The 15,505-nt window shown below is 34.3% G+C and overlaps 1 protein-coding gene across 1 annotated transcript in view; it reads left to right on the forward strand.

Annotated features, from left to right (window-relative positions):
- Nucleotides 1-8,319: 8,319 nt before the first annotated feature.
- Nucleotides 8,320-15,505, forward strand: part of LOC136973212 (protein smoothened-like) — a 32,737-nt gene continuing 25,551 nt past the window's right edge. Inside the window, exons 1-2 of the mRNA XM_067267913.1 lie at nucleotides 8,320-8,567; nucleotides 12,348-12,471. Of these exons, the coding sequence (XP_067124014.1) occupies nucleotides 8,403-8,567; nucleotides 12,348-12,471 (289 nt within the window). The 5' untranslated portion in view covers nucleotides 8,320-8,402. The remainder of the gene's footprint in view (nucleotides 8,568-12,347; nucleotides 12,472-15,505) is intronic.

Below are 15,505 nucleotides of genomic sequence, written 5' to 3' on the forward strand. Positions count from 1 at the left end.
ATGTAATAAGGATGTATGTTAAGGACTCAAGTAATGACCAATTACACGTGCACGAATTTGGCGAAACAACAGTAATTTATTCTAACAGTACAATAACCGCGAGATGCTTCCTAACCCTCAAGTTTACACGATACACGACTTAAAACTAACGAAATTTACAATACTCTATATACATATATACATACACATTTTCCTTCTATACAATAATTGCATATATTAGCCTTCGACGAATCACGGTATTATGTTAAGTAAATGCAACACGATCTCGAGTTCCAAGCGTTCCTTTTCTTTACGTTAATTCACAAAACTAATAGTTCTTTCCGATACCTGAACGTAATTTACGTCACCAGAAGTACGTCCCTCGTTGATACTTCTCAATTACACTACGATGGAAACGGATTGTGCTTCCCGACTGAAAGTGGTCGCCCTTTCTAGACTCCTGTTCTCCCGGTCTAACTCCGACGTCCTTGCTGACCCTTCCTCGGCAACCTTCCTCGACGAATCCAAAAGCAGCCAAAAAGTGTCCTCAATCGTGAGAGTCCCTCAATTTATATTTCCCGCTCTCCGGAAGTCCGCTTCACTTATTGTCCCACTCTGGACCAATCAGAAAGCTTCTCACGTATCCTAAGGTGACATCATAAGAAAATTCCACGCGACACGGTACAAACCAAGAAAACCCGATACATACAAAAAGGAAACCGAGAAAATAATTAATAATAATAATAATAACAATAATACATAGTTGCGTAGCACTACATATCTCCCCCCCAAGCGACTCACTTCCCGTAGTGCAAACTACGGAAATCAATTTTGCGTTCACGTAGGTTATAAGGTTTCTTACGCACCTCAAGGTCAGTGCACTTCTGCACACCACTTGTGTCAACACCTTGCGTGTTAGTGACCACCCCACGTCTCCTCACCAACCGATCATCCAGGACTTCATCATCATCCTCCAGTACAATTCCTCTATCCTCCCTCTTTTTTTTCTTATTACAAATCGGATAGCCATAGCAAGGTTTTAGGCGATCGACATGGACAGTCTCCTGATCCTTCATATTGCAACCCTCCACACGATACGTAGTTGGGTTTATCACCTTGGTGATCCGAAAGGGTCCTTTATAATTATAAGAAAACTTATTCCCTTTAACACCTTTCTTTCTCACCCAAACCCTCTGCCCTTCCGAAAAACTTACTAATGTTCTCCCTTTGCTTCGATAATCCCTTCCTTTCTTGTTGTAATTTCGCGCATGGATACTCGCATTTTCCCGTAATGCACGGAGTTTCGTGACCAGGAATGCCCTACGCTCATCGGTAGACATATCATCAGGCAGGTATTCGATATTAGGGGTACGGGGATCAACACCATACAAGAGGAAGGCAGGTGACTCATTTATGGCAGTGTGGTGCGAATTGTTATAGGCAAAACATGCAGAAGGTATCATTTCATCCCATTCGACTCTCCCATCGTCAGAGGATTTAGTTATCATTTCGACTAACGATCTGTTCACCCGTTCGCACGTGCCATTCGCACAAGGTCGATAAGCGGTAGTAATGTTCCTCCTAATTCCTAACCACTTGCAACAGTCCGAGAATAAAGATGATAGAAAGTTGGTACCTCTATCGGAAATAATTACTTCTGGGGCACCGTACCTACAAACGATTTCATTAAATATTGTATTACTCACAGACCATGCAGTTTGGTCCTTCAAAGGGTGTGCTTCGACGAAACGAGTGAAAATATCTACTATTACAAGGATGAATCGGTTACCGCTGCTCGATGTGCGGATAGGTCCTACTATATCCACAGCAATCTTTTGGAAAGGTGCCTCAGCCGTCTCGTTTTCTTGGAAAGGAGCCTTTCCTTTGTGTACATTATGCCTCTGGCACCTTTCACACGTCTTAATGACACCTTCGACCTTCTCTCTCAAATTCCGAATATAATAGTGTTTCTCAATGTTAATTATAGTTTTTCGCACGCCCCAATGCCCCGACAGATTGTTTTCGTGAACAGCCTTAATCACTTCCCTAGCAAGATCCTCCCCTACGCATAATTGGCTAACATACTTGTCACGGGACTTCAAGAGGCTTCTTCTATACAGGCATTCGCTTATTACTACATACTGGTGCATATAGCTCCCAATATTTCTATTCCCGGGGCTTCTCAGTAAATCCCTTTTTATGGGGCCAAAAGTTTCATCGCGATCCTGTGATAAACCAATCTCGTATCTATTAGGGATTACAGCCCTTGTAGATTCAACATCGAAGTGATGAACCCCGTTAACGTTCCTCGAAAGGAAGTCCGCTACTTTATTGTCAACGCCTTTCACATGTTGGACTTCTATATGGTAGTCCATAATCTCCATTATCCAACGAGTCAGACGCTTGCTCCCATTTTGAATGTTGCTAAGGAACACAAGGGGTTTATGGTCAGAGAGTATTATCGTTTTTTGGCCTAGAATTAAAAATTTGAAGTGTCTTAAGGCTAAAACAATTGCTAGACATTCTTTCTCAATTGTGGAATAATTGATTTCTGCCCCTTGAAATCTCCTACTAAAATAGCCTATCGGAGCCAGTCCCTTTTCGTGCCGTTGTTCGAGCACCGCAGCTGCCGCGTTGTCAGATGCGTCAGTGTGCAAATAGAATGGTCTATCAAAATCCGGGTGAGCTAGAATTGGTGGGCTTGCTATTGCCTCTTTTAACTTTTCAAAACCTCTCTGACATTCTGGGCTCCATAAAAATCTCTTCCCTTTCTTGGTGAGTTCTGTTAATGGAGCAGCGATATCGGAAAACGACGGGATAAAATTCCGAAAAAATCCAACCACACCGAGAAAACTGCGGACCTCTTTTACACTACGAGGTGTTTCCACTTTCTTGATCGACTCAACATTGTTGGGATCAGGTCGCACACCCTCGCTATTAATAATATGTCCTAAATATCTCACCTCCTTTGCTAATATTTGGCATTTACTCGGATTTAATTTTAGGCCCTCATCCCTTAATGTACTAATTACTCGATCGACAAGCTCAAGATGATCCTCCAAACTTTGTGAAAATAATACAATATCATCTTGAAACACAAAGCAGCTATTTCCGACAAATTTTGCTAAGATCTTCGTCATAATGTATTGGAAAAACCTCCCACTATTCTTCCCACCCTGAGGCATCCTACAAAGTTGGTATTTTCCCCATGGTGTGGAGAACGCAAATATGTGTCTTACCTTGGGATCTAGAGGAATCTGGAAATACCCTGCTTTTAAGTCCAATACCGAGAAATATCTGTTCCCATTAAGTTGGGATAAGATGTCGTCTATTCGAGCCATCGGGAATATTTGGGGTTCTGTTATATCATTAATTTTTCGCAGGTCCAAAGTGATACGAATCTCACCAGAGCTTTTAGGAACAACATGTATAGGAGAGTTCCACTCCGATGAGCTCTCCTCACATATACCTGCTTTTATCAGCTCACTAACTTGCTTCTTAAGGCCAGGTAAGTAACTGTACGGAATTCGGTACTGTCTAACGTTGACCGGACGTTCCGACGTCAGGCTAACAGAGTGCATATGTCTGCTAGTGCCAGATAACTCGGCAATTTCGCTAGCAATAGCGTCCGGATACTTTCTCAAAATATTTATTATTTTCCTCTTAACCGGTTCATCTAGGTGATCCAATCTCCACACCTCTCTTTCTACCTCTGCCACCCCTACCTCACTATTTATATTAATACAAAATCTCCCTTCACGACCTTGCTTATCTGCCTTAACCACTGATTCGATCCCCACCAACAGCCCAGGGTGCTGGCAAATAATGTCCATCCCGATGATCATCTCGTAACCTGCCCTTTCAGGAAACCCAACACTTGGTGTTGTCGTGCATACCTTTTTCCCATCGTGGAAACAGCACTCGATTGCTACGGCCTCATCACTGTTTATGAGTGCTCCCGACATCCCACTAATACATGAATTGTTTGGGACCACCCAATTCCTATTTTCACGCCTGATATATTCAGTCAATTCATTCTTAATTACGGTCCTTTCTGCACCTGTATCTACTAGACCAGCAATTTCACGTCCTAGGATTACACCTCTTACAATCGGTAACCCCCGGTCTGACAAGTGGATCTTTCTGGTCAGTTCTAATTTAACTAACCGGTCATTCGCCTGACCTTTCAAATGACCTCTGACTAGTTTAAACCTCTTCTCTTGTTGCATTTTCTCGAAATATGGCCTATTTCACCACACGTGTAACAACGGCGCTCTTTTCCCCACCTCTCGCGGTTATTGTTCCCCTTCATGTGCTCGAGTAAAGATGCCATGGACTCGGTCAAACTCCTTATTTGAGTCTCCAACTCCTCTACACGCTTACCCAATTGTACTTCCCTTCTCTCCAACCCCCTTTCATGCTCAACATTTGCGCATACCTCACTTATCCCACCTCGTTTGTTGCAGGCCGATTCGATTTCCTCTTCTTCTTCGGCCTTTACTATCGCCTCATCCAAGGTGTCCGGCCGCCTCTGCATCACCTGCCTCCTAATCTCCGCTAGTAGTCCTTTTATAAAGCATTCCTTAACAGCATTGTCGCGAAGCGTCGCTAAATTAGAATTGCGCGTCACCGCTCGTGAAAACAACGACTTAATCCTAATCCCGTATTCGCAAACCCTCTCCCCTCTTCTCTGGGAGATCTTTAATACCTGATCAAACGGGTCCTGTTCTTTTTCTTTACGACCAAAGCACTTTATAAGAGCCCTCCTTATTTCATCATAGCTCATGACGCCCTGGTCCCTTAAATCGAAAAATAAAGACAAGGGCTCACCTTTTAGGCGGGCTTGAACTACGGTGACCTTCACAGTCTCATCCCAGCTTGCCAACGACGCGACGTTCTCGACGGTTTGGAAAAACCTACTCACATCTAAAATATCTCCGGGCAGGTTCGAAAAACATGGGATCATGCCCATAAATCCCGTTACAATAGGCACATTGCCCAATTCCCCTGCCCCTGAAGATCCGCTGGTAATTTGTTCATCCATAGTTTACCGAAACCTTTTGGTTTTACAATAATATAATTTACAATTCCAATGGCTATAATTACAGATATAAGCGGCAGTAGGATGAGGGGTTAATACAAGATGCACGTTTGGTCGGTCCTTTTACAACAAACAACCCGATCAATATCCTGTCGCGGACGCCAATGTTGATTATCCGATGGATCTAAGTCCACGGATGTAATAAGGATGTATGTTAAGGACTCAAGTAATGACCAATTACACGTGCACGAATTTGGCGAAACAACAGTAATTTATTCTAACAGTACAATAACCGCGAGATGCTTCCTAACCCTCAAGTTTACACGATACACGACTTAAAACTAACGAAATTTACAATACTCTATATACATATATACATACACATTTTCCTTCTATACAATAATTGCATATATTAGCCTTCGACGAATCACGGTATTATGTTAAGTAAATGCAACACGATCTCGAGTTCCAAGCGTTCCTTTTCTTTACGTTAATTCACAAAACTAATAGTTCTTTCCGATACCTGAACGTAATTTACGTCACCAGAAGTACGTCCCTCGTTGATACTTCTCAATTACACTACGATGGAAACGGATTGTGCTTCCCGACTGAAAGTGGTCGCCCTTTCTAGACTCCTGTTCTCCCGGTCTAACTCCGACGTCCTTGCTGACCCTTCCTCGGCAACCTTCCTCGACGAATCCAAAAGCAGCCAAAAAGTGTCCTCAATCGTGAGAGTCCCTCAATTTATATTTCCCGCTCTCCGGAAGTCCGCTTCACTTATTGTCCCACTCTGGACCAATCAGAAAGCTTCTCACGTATCCTAAGGTGACATCATAAGAAAATTCCACGCGACACGGTACAAACCAAGAAAACCCGATACATACAAAAAGGAAACCGAGAAAATAATTAATAATAATAATAATAACAATAATACATAGTTGCGTAGCACTACAACCTTTAATCATAAATACCATAGCTTGGTCGCATTGATGACGGGCAGATGCTTCAATTATTTGTGATGCAGTATCTTCATCGAAATCTTCATAGCCTTCTAAATAATCAGTTTGAGGATCATATGACAATGATGACTTGATGGACATCTCATCAAGCACCAATGAAATCACTTTTTCCTCTCTTTTCATTTTCTTGGCTTTTATTTCTAATAAACTTAGGACCAGTTTATTTACTCCAGGCTTTACTTCAGCATTTTGTAACCAGCTTCTTAATGACCTAGTACTGGGCAAAGAAAAATGCCTTGTCAATTGCTATCCTGCACATTTTCATTTATGCCCTACATGGCCATGAGAAAAGGAGAATCGGAGAGTGAAGACAATCAATAGCATATCTTATTCAGAAGTTTGTCAAATAGTCACACCAATAAAATAATTAACTAGATGATGTAACCCACTTTACTGTTTTTTTTTTTGTGCACAATCAGTAGTTTAGCAGTATATAGTAATTTTTTTTTTAATAATATTTTATTTAAACAAAGATATTAAAATTTTTAACTCAAATTGTTGTAAATGTAGTTGCCTATATTCATATCTAAGGATGAAGAATTTTTTTTTTAATAATATTTTATTTAAACAAAGATATTAAAATTTTTAACTCAAATTGTTGTAAATGTAGTTGCCTATATTCATATCTAAGGATGAAGAATTAGAGTTAGAAATTAACCAATAAGCTTTCATGTACTAAAAGTAAAGAAAATAGTAATTGGTTAATTTGTAACTCTTGATCCATGTCAATATGGTCCAATAAATGCTATAAAAATAACAATTACAAATGAATTATATTTCAGATGAAAATAAGCAGAATACATTCCATGTAAACGTATAAATGAATTAATAAAACATTAGATTTACAAAATTCAAAATAAATTAATTATCAAAGTTTTATAATTCTAAAAGTTTATTTCATACATTTGTGGATTATGTTTATAATTTTGATTATATTAATTATTAAGATGGAAAAATCATGAAATAATAGTTGATATATCAAATGTGAGAACCTGGGCTAGTAATTCTGTAGATTCGATGATCTCGATTATTTAATTTTTGTTCAAGAAAAAAGAAAATTATATTTAAACCCAAATTAACAAATTCAATGGAGGAAATTTACAAGATTTTCCCACTGATAATACTTCCTTCATGGGTGACACATTCAGATAAAAACTACTCATTGAAAGAAGTATCACAAAAATTGGGGATTGGACTAACCACCAGCTCCCTGCGTGACCTTACGAAAAAAGGTCATCAGAGTAGCAGGGGGGAATATAATCCCAACTAAAAATAGAGGAAAAAGAAGGTCTGAGAGAGTTTGCCTGACCGCTTTGAAGTGTGTGCTCATCCCCACCATGCCCCACTGCTGATCTCAATTTCCCACCATTTTTATCAGACCTTGGCCACTCAGGACTAACTATTGCATAGTCACTTTCAATAGTTTCATTAAAATTCAGGACTTGTCATATCCAAGTTGTATCCTCTTCTAGATATCCAATTGACCATTACAAATTCAGGTATTTATCAATCCACATACGCAATTGTAAACACTCTCTCTCAAATAGGTGTGCATAAAGGTTTAGGCTCTCCCACTATTTGTATTTTTCTTTGTAAATTTATAATTGCTTGAAGAATAAACATTTGCTGTTTTATTGTTTAATGCGTAGTGGAGTTCGTTATTTCCGGTGCACTGTCTCTAAACTCCCTTTTCCATCTCAGACCTGTTTGTTCCTTCTTACATGACTGCTCATGCAATTAAAATTATTCAAAAGGTTCTTGTGTGACTAAAATCACAGGTAGTGTCAGTCCTGATTTGGGTATTGCTGATGTAACGGTCACACAAATGTCAATTCTTAAACAAAATATAGTGAAAGTGAAAATATATTACTTCTTTCAAGGAAAATATAATTTGTTCCTATAAAATTTTAATGAAATATGTTTTATTTCTAACAGTTTTCTGTATTAATTATTACAATTTAATAATTAATAATTTTTCGTATTAACGTTTTTTTTAATAAATTACTTATAAAGAAATTCCAACAGAATTAATTACATTTCTGTTTATATACAAAAGTGTACAGAATATTGCCACACAGAGAAGTAAGTATATATCAGAAATATTTGAGAGTTCAAAATTAATTTTTTTTATTGTTTGAAGAGAATAAAACAGATAAATTTTGACATTGTATGCAAACTTATGTTTATTGATTTTAAAATACATATTGTAGTGAATTTCAGTATAATTTCAATTCATTATTACTTAATAATAAATTTCTGTATATAATTCTAATTTCAAAATAAAAAATCAGTGAACATTTTTTTCCAGAAATGGTTCAAACTTGTCTTGCATTATTGTTTTCATTTTAACTTACTACTCTCTGATGGCATCTATTGTTTGGTTTGTGATACTTGCATACACATGGAGCATATCGTTTCGAAATGTGGGCATTCCGAGAGATTTAACAGAAGGAAAAGCAGCTTATTTTCATATGGTATCCTGGAGTCTTCCTTTAATTTTAACAATCACTATAATGGCTCTCAGTGAGGTAAATATGGTTATTTATTTAAGATTATTATTTCAATATAAAAATTATATGTAATATTTGGTTAATAAAACAGATAAACTTTGACATATAACTTGTAATGACATATATCCAGCAGAAAATTGCTAGAATGAAAATAAAACTTTTGTGTAACTTGCTCCACTGTAAACATTGCACTGTATCTCCAGACTGGCTGTTGACAACATGGTATTTACTAGTACATAGTCTAGAACAGGGGTGGCCAACTTTTGTGTACATAAGATCTACTTTTTATCTTAAAAATGTGTCGCGATCTGTTTGTCATAGACATAGTCTAAGTGGAGAGGGGGAGGTGTGTAATACATACTATGTTTATACACTGTATTTCAGTACGAGGTGCACTCCCGCGAGCTATGGGCAGATAAGCAAAATATATTCAAAACTATTTTTCTATTTTTTAAATTACTTATTAAGTTTTTGAGATATAGAGCTCATAAAAAAATAAACTTTCAGACCCAACTTTTAATATTTGCAGCTACCAGTTCATTCCATACAGGCGGTACCTAAAAAAATCTTTCAAGATAGATTTTTAGTAACTTAAAATATAATTTAATTTTTTTTAATCAATTGCAATGTATAAGCTAAGTTATGGTACTATGTGTTCGTAAATATGAAAAAGTACACTACGGCTGATAATTTGATTTTAAGATTTCTTTTGCAATTTTTTGTGGGCCAGGAAAATTTATCATGGAAGGATGATATAAGATTTTTAGACTTATTCTTTGTTTATCTATCAATTGCGGGAGTACACGTCGTACTGAAACACCCTGTATATCTACCTATGTAAAAAACAACATAATTATTTAACGGGCCAAAAAACTCACATCCAGGGGAATTAAAACAACATGAATAATTATTAACAATATTTATTCATTCAAATTAGCTACAGATAAAGACAGATTTGGAATTTATTTTATTACCTTAATAATAATGGGAGAAATAGTAATAATATTGTTAATACATGTACTAAAGAAAAGAAGCTACTGTATGACAATACTAAATATTCAAGCTAAATGGCTGTGTTTTTCTATGAGTCGACCCATAACTGCATGCATACTGTTGCATTTGTGTGTTACGTTCAGGCGTTGCGTTCGGTTACAAGTGTAACAAATAAAGTAAAGACATCGCGAGCAATCGACTTGTTGGCCATCCCTGGTCTAGAAGATACCATCTCAAATCTAAAATATTGTTTTTTTTTTTTTTTATTTCACTTCAATATAGATGTAATTATAAAATAAGTGAAATAAAATGGAATACTGACAAGGAATCTCCTAAACTTTGTAGAAAATATGATTAAAAAACTTTGTCATTTGATAATATCTTTTCATTTGTTTTATTTATCAAATAATAATAATAATAATAAAATTTGGTATAAAATAATTTTAATGTTGATAATATCTAATGTTATGAGTTTAAGAGTTGATTACTTGGCTCTCATTTTCTATAGAGAACTCTAAGCTTAGTTCAGATAGAGAAGCAAAAACTATATAAAAAATTATATTCTGCTAGTAAAAGTAAAAGCAGAATATAAAAATGATTTATTTTCTTGTAATAAATTTGATTCTCACTGCTGGTTTTCAAAACAAGAACATTGAAATGAAACTCATGCTGTATATGACAACAAGATGACAGATGATAACAGCAAAGTTTTTTAATGCTTGCTTACTATATTTATTTATTAAAAAGAAAATATAAAAATTAATTATAATAATTATAAGAATTAGAAAATGTTTTCTTCATACTTGTCATGTTTAAATATCTCTGAAAATTTAATGTTCTGTTTATCAATGAATGCTTTTTGCTAGAAGAAAAGTTCATGTTAAAATGTGATTACTTTTCACAAAACAGAACAATTCACCAGAAAGGATGTCAAAATTATGCTGACATAATATTTTTCCGTTTTGCTTTTAGTTACCTGTATGAACTAAGCTTAAAATTCAAGTATTATTTTTTTCATTTAATTATTATTATTGTTATGTTATACTGTAAATTAATATATTATATATTTATTATTTGACAGAAATGAAACTATATTATAAAAACAATTTTTTATCCTATGACAACCAACTTTTTCAAATGAAAGATGTACTTCCTTATGGTAAAAACTTGACAGATTGTCAATTGTCAGATCACTCAATAGAATGAGTGATCTGACTGTTGCCAAAATTTTGTTTTGTTTACCCAATTGCTGTTTAGAAAACATTACACAAAGATTTATTTTACCATTATCTTCTAACTCAAAACTTATTAAGTAATAATTTATATGAATGTCATTTGAATTAATATAAAACAAATCTTTACACTGTATCTTTAATGTAGAAATTATAGTATAACTGCTTAGTATAGTATAATAATTATAGTATATTACTGTGACTCAATTTTTCAACAACTTTACAATTAAATGTCAAACCAAGAAGAATTTCAATAATTCAGTGTTCCATGTATAAAACTAAAAAGTAGAAAATAAAAAATATTAACCAATAATTTTAAAGAAATGCTTTTTATTTACATAAATGCATTAAAAAGTAAAAAATAATTTTTTTCACCTTTCTCAATATTCTTGCTATTATGTGACCAAAGATAAAAAGTGTGGGGCATTCATGTTTAGAAATATTTTTAGTTATTGAGACAATGCCCATACAAATAATTCTGGGTCATTTCAAATCTTTTTTTAAAATTCCAACTAGAGACAGATGGTTAACAACATGAAGATCAAAAAGCAATGAATGCAGATGAAATTGTGAAAAAATTCTCGACCAGTGGTCTGCAGATGTGTATAAATGTAACAGATATTGACCTGAATGATTTTTTGGAAAATTTTTGATGCTGTGTTGTTGACGTCAGATCCTCAAAGAAAAGGTCGACATCAAATGTATATTGTATGTATTTTTTAATATCATGTCATTGATCTTTTTTAATGAAGAACTTTTTGTATCTTTGTGTTGTTAACTATCTGTCTCTAGTTGGAATTTTAAAAAGATTTGAATTGACCCAGAATTATTTGTATGGTTGTTGTCTCAATAAGTGAATTAATCCTTGGGCCTTTACTATTTTTAGTTATGCTTTCTGTCAATTTTTATGGGCTTCTCACAAGTGCCCTTCATTTATTTTTGGTTGCATAATACTGTGAATACTGTGAAAGCTGAAAAAAAGTATTTTTTACCTTTTAGTGCATTTATGTGAATAAAAAGTGTTTTTTAAACTTTTTTATATTTTTTATTTTAAGTAACTATTCATTAATGCACAGACATAGCTACAGGGGATTTTGAGGAGGCTAAGCCCCCTCAGCTTATTCAGCAGTGCCCATATGCAGTATATGTAACATACTCATCACATAAATTTAGGTGACTGTTTCTTTTCTTCATATATATATATATATTGTAAACATATATATATATATAAATCAACTGGTAGATAAGAAAATTTTATTAAAATTTATCATGTATTCTTTGTGAAATTCTTAATTTTTCATTTTTCAGTTTAATTTTGGATACCATTATAAATTTAAAAATTTTAAGTATTGGTTGAAAAACTCATTTTTAACATACAATATTAAACCACATGTTAATTATAGAAAGTTAAATTCTTTTTCTTTACAGAATATTTCATTTAGATTGATTGGATTGTTCTCATTGTATACTAAATGAGATTAAAATCATGAATATTTTTTAATGTTGAATACTTATAATGCTGCGACTGATTTGATTAAAAAGAACTCTTTAATGATTTTTTTTTTTATTATAGGTAGATGGAAGTTCTATATATGGTATATGTTTTGTTGGGTATATTAATCAGTCAGCTCGTGGAGGATTTCTTCTTGTTCCTGTTGCTTTAGCTACTGTAATTGGAATATTTTTTCTTTTGAGAGGTATATATTTTCAAATCTTGAGTAATATTATATTTTTAAATTAGACAATAAATAGTCTTCTGGGGGAAAAAAAAGCAAAGTTTTTTTGCTGGTTAAGTATTTTTAAGATTTTTTCAAAATTTTCAAAATGTTACAAATATAAAATATGATTATAAATTTTATGTAAAAAGAATAATACCATGTTTTCATGGAATGACTGGCATGCCAGTCTATCCGGGCTGACCATGAAATCAGCTATTTCCTTATGGTAAAAACCAGCATTCTGATTTATCCCTGGAGAATGCTGGTATGCCAGTTTAAGTGAGGTTATGCATCCTTCTCTAGAGGGCACATTAAAAAAACTGAACAAGTTTTTATTCTAAAACTGTGGAATTGTCAGTGTTGCATCAAAAACTATGATTACATTTTTAATTTCTTCATTTTGTCTTCTTTCTAATGATGTAAAATACTCATGGAATTCTGAAAGTGCTTTTTTAATGTGTATTTTATTGTTATTTGATTCAAAAATGCAAAAATAAACATATTAAATTTAAGGAATTCACTGTAAATTATCTCAGCTTACATGATTAACATACATCCACTTTGTGTAAAATTTGAGAGGAAGGTGTTATTTTTAAGGTCAGGGTAGTTGGTCAATATTGCCCACACTGACTAACCACCACCACCACCACCACCAACAACAACAACAACAACAATAATAATAAGTCATTAATTGTTTTATTGCCTTGTAAACAAAAACACTCTTCCTGATTTTAATTAACAACTAGTTTTGTTAGATCTGATCAATTTTATATTTTAGTCAGTTTAAGGGTCCGTTTACACACAACAGTGACATGCCGGCACAGTGACCGTTTGGTGACAGTGATGTCGAGCATGGCACAGTGACCATTTGGTGACAGTGACGTCGAGCACAGCACAGTGATGAGTATTTACACATAACAGTGACGTGACCGTGCTGTCAGTGAGTTGTCATGGACTTTTCTGAGAATGAATTGGCTATGATAGCTATATGTTTAGATAAAGAAGAAAAAGAAATGCAATCAAGAAAGTGCCGCAAGTGGGTACATCAAGCATGGACAAAAAATATCAACAGAATGGGAGTTTCATACTCTTTATAAAAAATTGAGATGACAAATCTATATTTTTTGAATATTTTCGAATGTCCCAACATGCATTTCGTATTTTATTAAACAAAACAGAAAAAATATTCATTTTGTACCCAATGTCCATGTATTTTGAATGAGATAAATCAAATAGAATAGGGTGTTGATGCACAATTTCAATTAAATGTTCGTCATCCATTGGAAAATAAATTTACTGTCAGTGAAAATATTATTCCATCAAATGTACTTTCATGGTATGGTCATGCCACTGCTACCGCACAACACTGTGACAGATGAGTCTGGACAGGGTGGTTTAAAACTAGGTCAATGATTTCCCACAGGCAAAAATTCACTGCACTGTGCCGACATGTCACTGTTGTGTGTAAATGGACCTTAACTGGCATGCCAGTAATTCAGAGGTTTCCAGCATGATGGTCTCCCTCATTTTTATGCGGCATGCTGGCCATTTTGTGAAAATATGGTATAGAATTTGATATATTTGGGACATGGCATGTAAGTGATATACTCAACACCAATAAAATCCATTAAGAAGTTTAATAAATAACTAATGTTTTCAACTACATTTACCAGTCGTCATCAAGTTCTTAAGATCAGTCACCATCAGTTTCAAATATAGTTGAAAATGTAGTTATTTATTAAAATTCTTACTGAGTTTTTATTGGTATTGTCTGTTGCTTACTATTGCATCAAATTTTCAAGTTCACAAGGTAATTGTTATGTGATATGAAAATATCATGTTTTTTAAATTAATTACATGAGTTTTTCTAGTATTGAGTGGAATAGAAATAAGTTCTGGTCCTACTTCCCATACTTCATCTAATTCTACTTGTTCTTGGCTTTGGTAGTTAAATGACATTGATTGTCAAACAAGCCAACTTTAAAAAATGTTAAACTGGATAAATTTTTCTCACTCATGTTAGATTCTCCTAAGCAATTTATATTTTGAAGAAAAATTTAATAAGATAATGTCTACTTTAAATAAAGTTGTCATGAGGATTGGCTGGTTGACTAATCTAGATAATTTAATATGACAAGTGTTTTACTCTTGTGGAAGCAAAACTCAATAAATTATCATAACTTGAGGAATATCTGAGTAAGATCAGTTTATATTTGTATCATCTTGACACTTTTACTAATGAATTAAAAAATAATAATAATAATATACAGTAAGACAGTGTTGTAGCTAGGATCATTGGTGTCCAGGGCAAGATTCTGATTTTGGCCCTCAAAAATTCTCTACTAGATATATTGAAATACTAAGAATCACTTCACTGATTGTGCCCTCCAGGGTTTGTGCCCCTTTTGCCAGCTATGGTGCTGCAATAAGATCTTGTTTTATATTTCCTCCTCTTTGTGAAGATTCACATTAATGAATATTTCAAAATAAATAGCAAAAAGTAAAAATAAAAAATGTGTAAACTTAATATTTTGGCAGCATAATGTTGCAATTGTTTGCAAATTTGGCAGTATTTTGGTTAAAAAAAAACTAGCTATTTTTTGATGACCTAGTAACCTTTTATACTTTGGCATTGGGGTTAATGTGGATAAGACAGCCTTTAGAAAGAGTTGCCTAGTAGGGCATACGTAGCTGGTGATGAGAAATTTAGTATTTTTAAGGCTGAAAAAGATTGACTTGCATTGCTACTGAGTGGTAATGCATAAGGCACATTCAAACTAAAACTGTTGATATACCAAGCAGAGATACCCTATGTATCTCTGCTTGTATCTATAGGCAATGATAAGACTCATTTGCCTATTATCTGGAGTATTAATAAAAAGCATGGGTAATTCAGACAATCTTTACTGAATAATAGTTTTCATACTTTTGTCTAGAGATGGTGAAATTTTATGCTGCAAATGACTTACCTAATAAAGTTGTTTTAGTTCTTGATTATGCCTCTGGGCATCCA

The sequence above is a fragment of the Centruroides vittatus genome, unplaced genomic scaffold, assembly GCF_030686945.1.
Source record: "Centruroides vittatus isolate TY-2023 unplaced genomic scaffold, ASM3068694v2 contig_3118, whole genome shotgun sequence".
NCBI classification, from domain to species: domain Eukaryota; kingdom Metazoa; phylum Arthropoda; class Arachnida; order Scorpiones; family Buthidae; genus Centruroides; species Centruroides vittatus.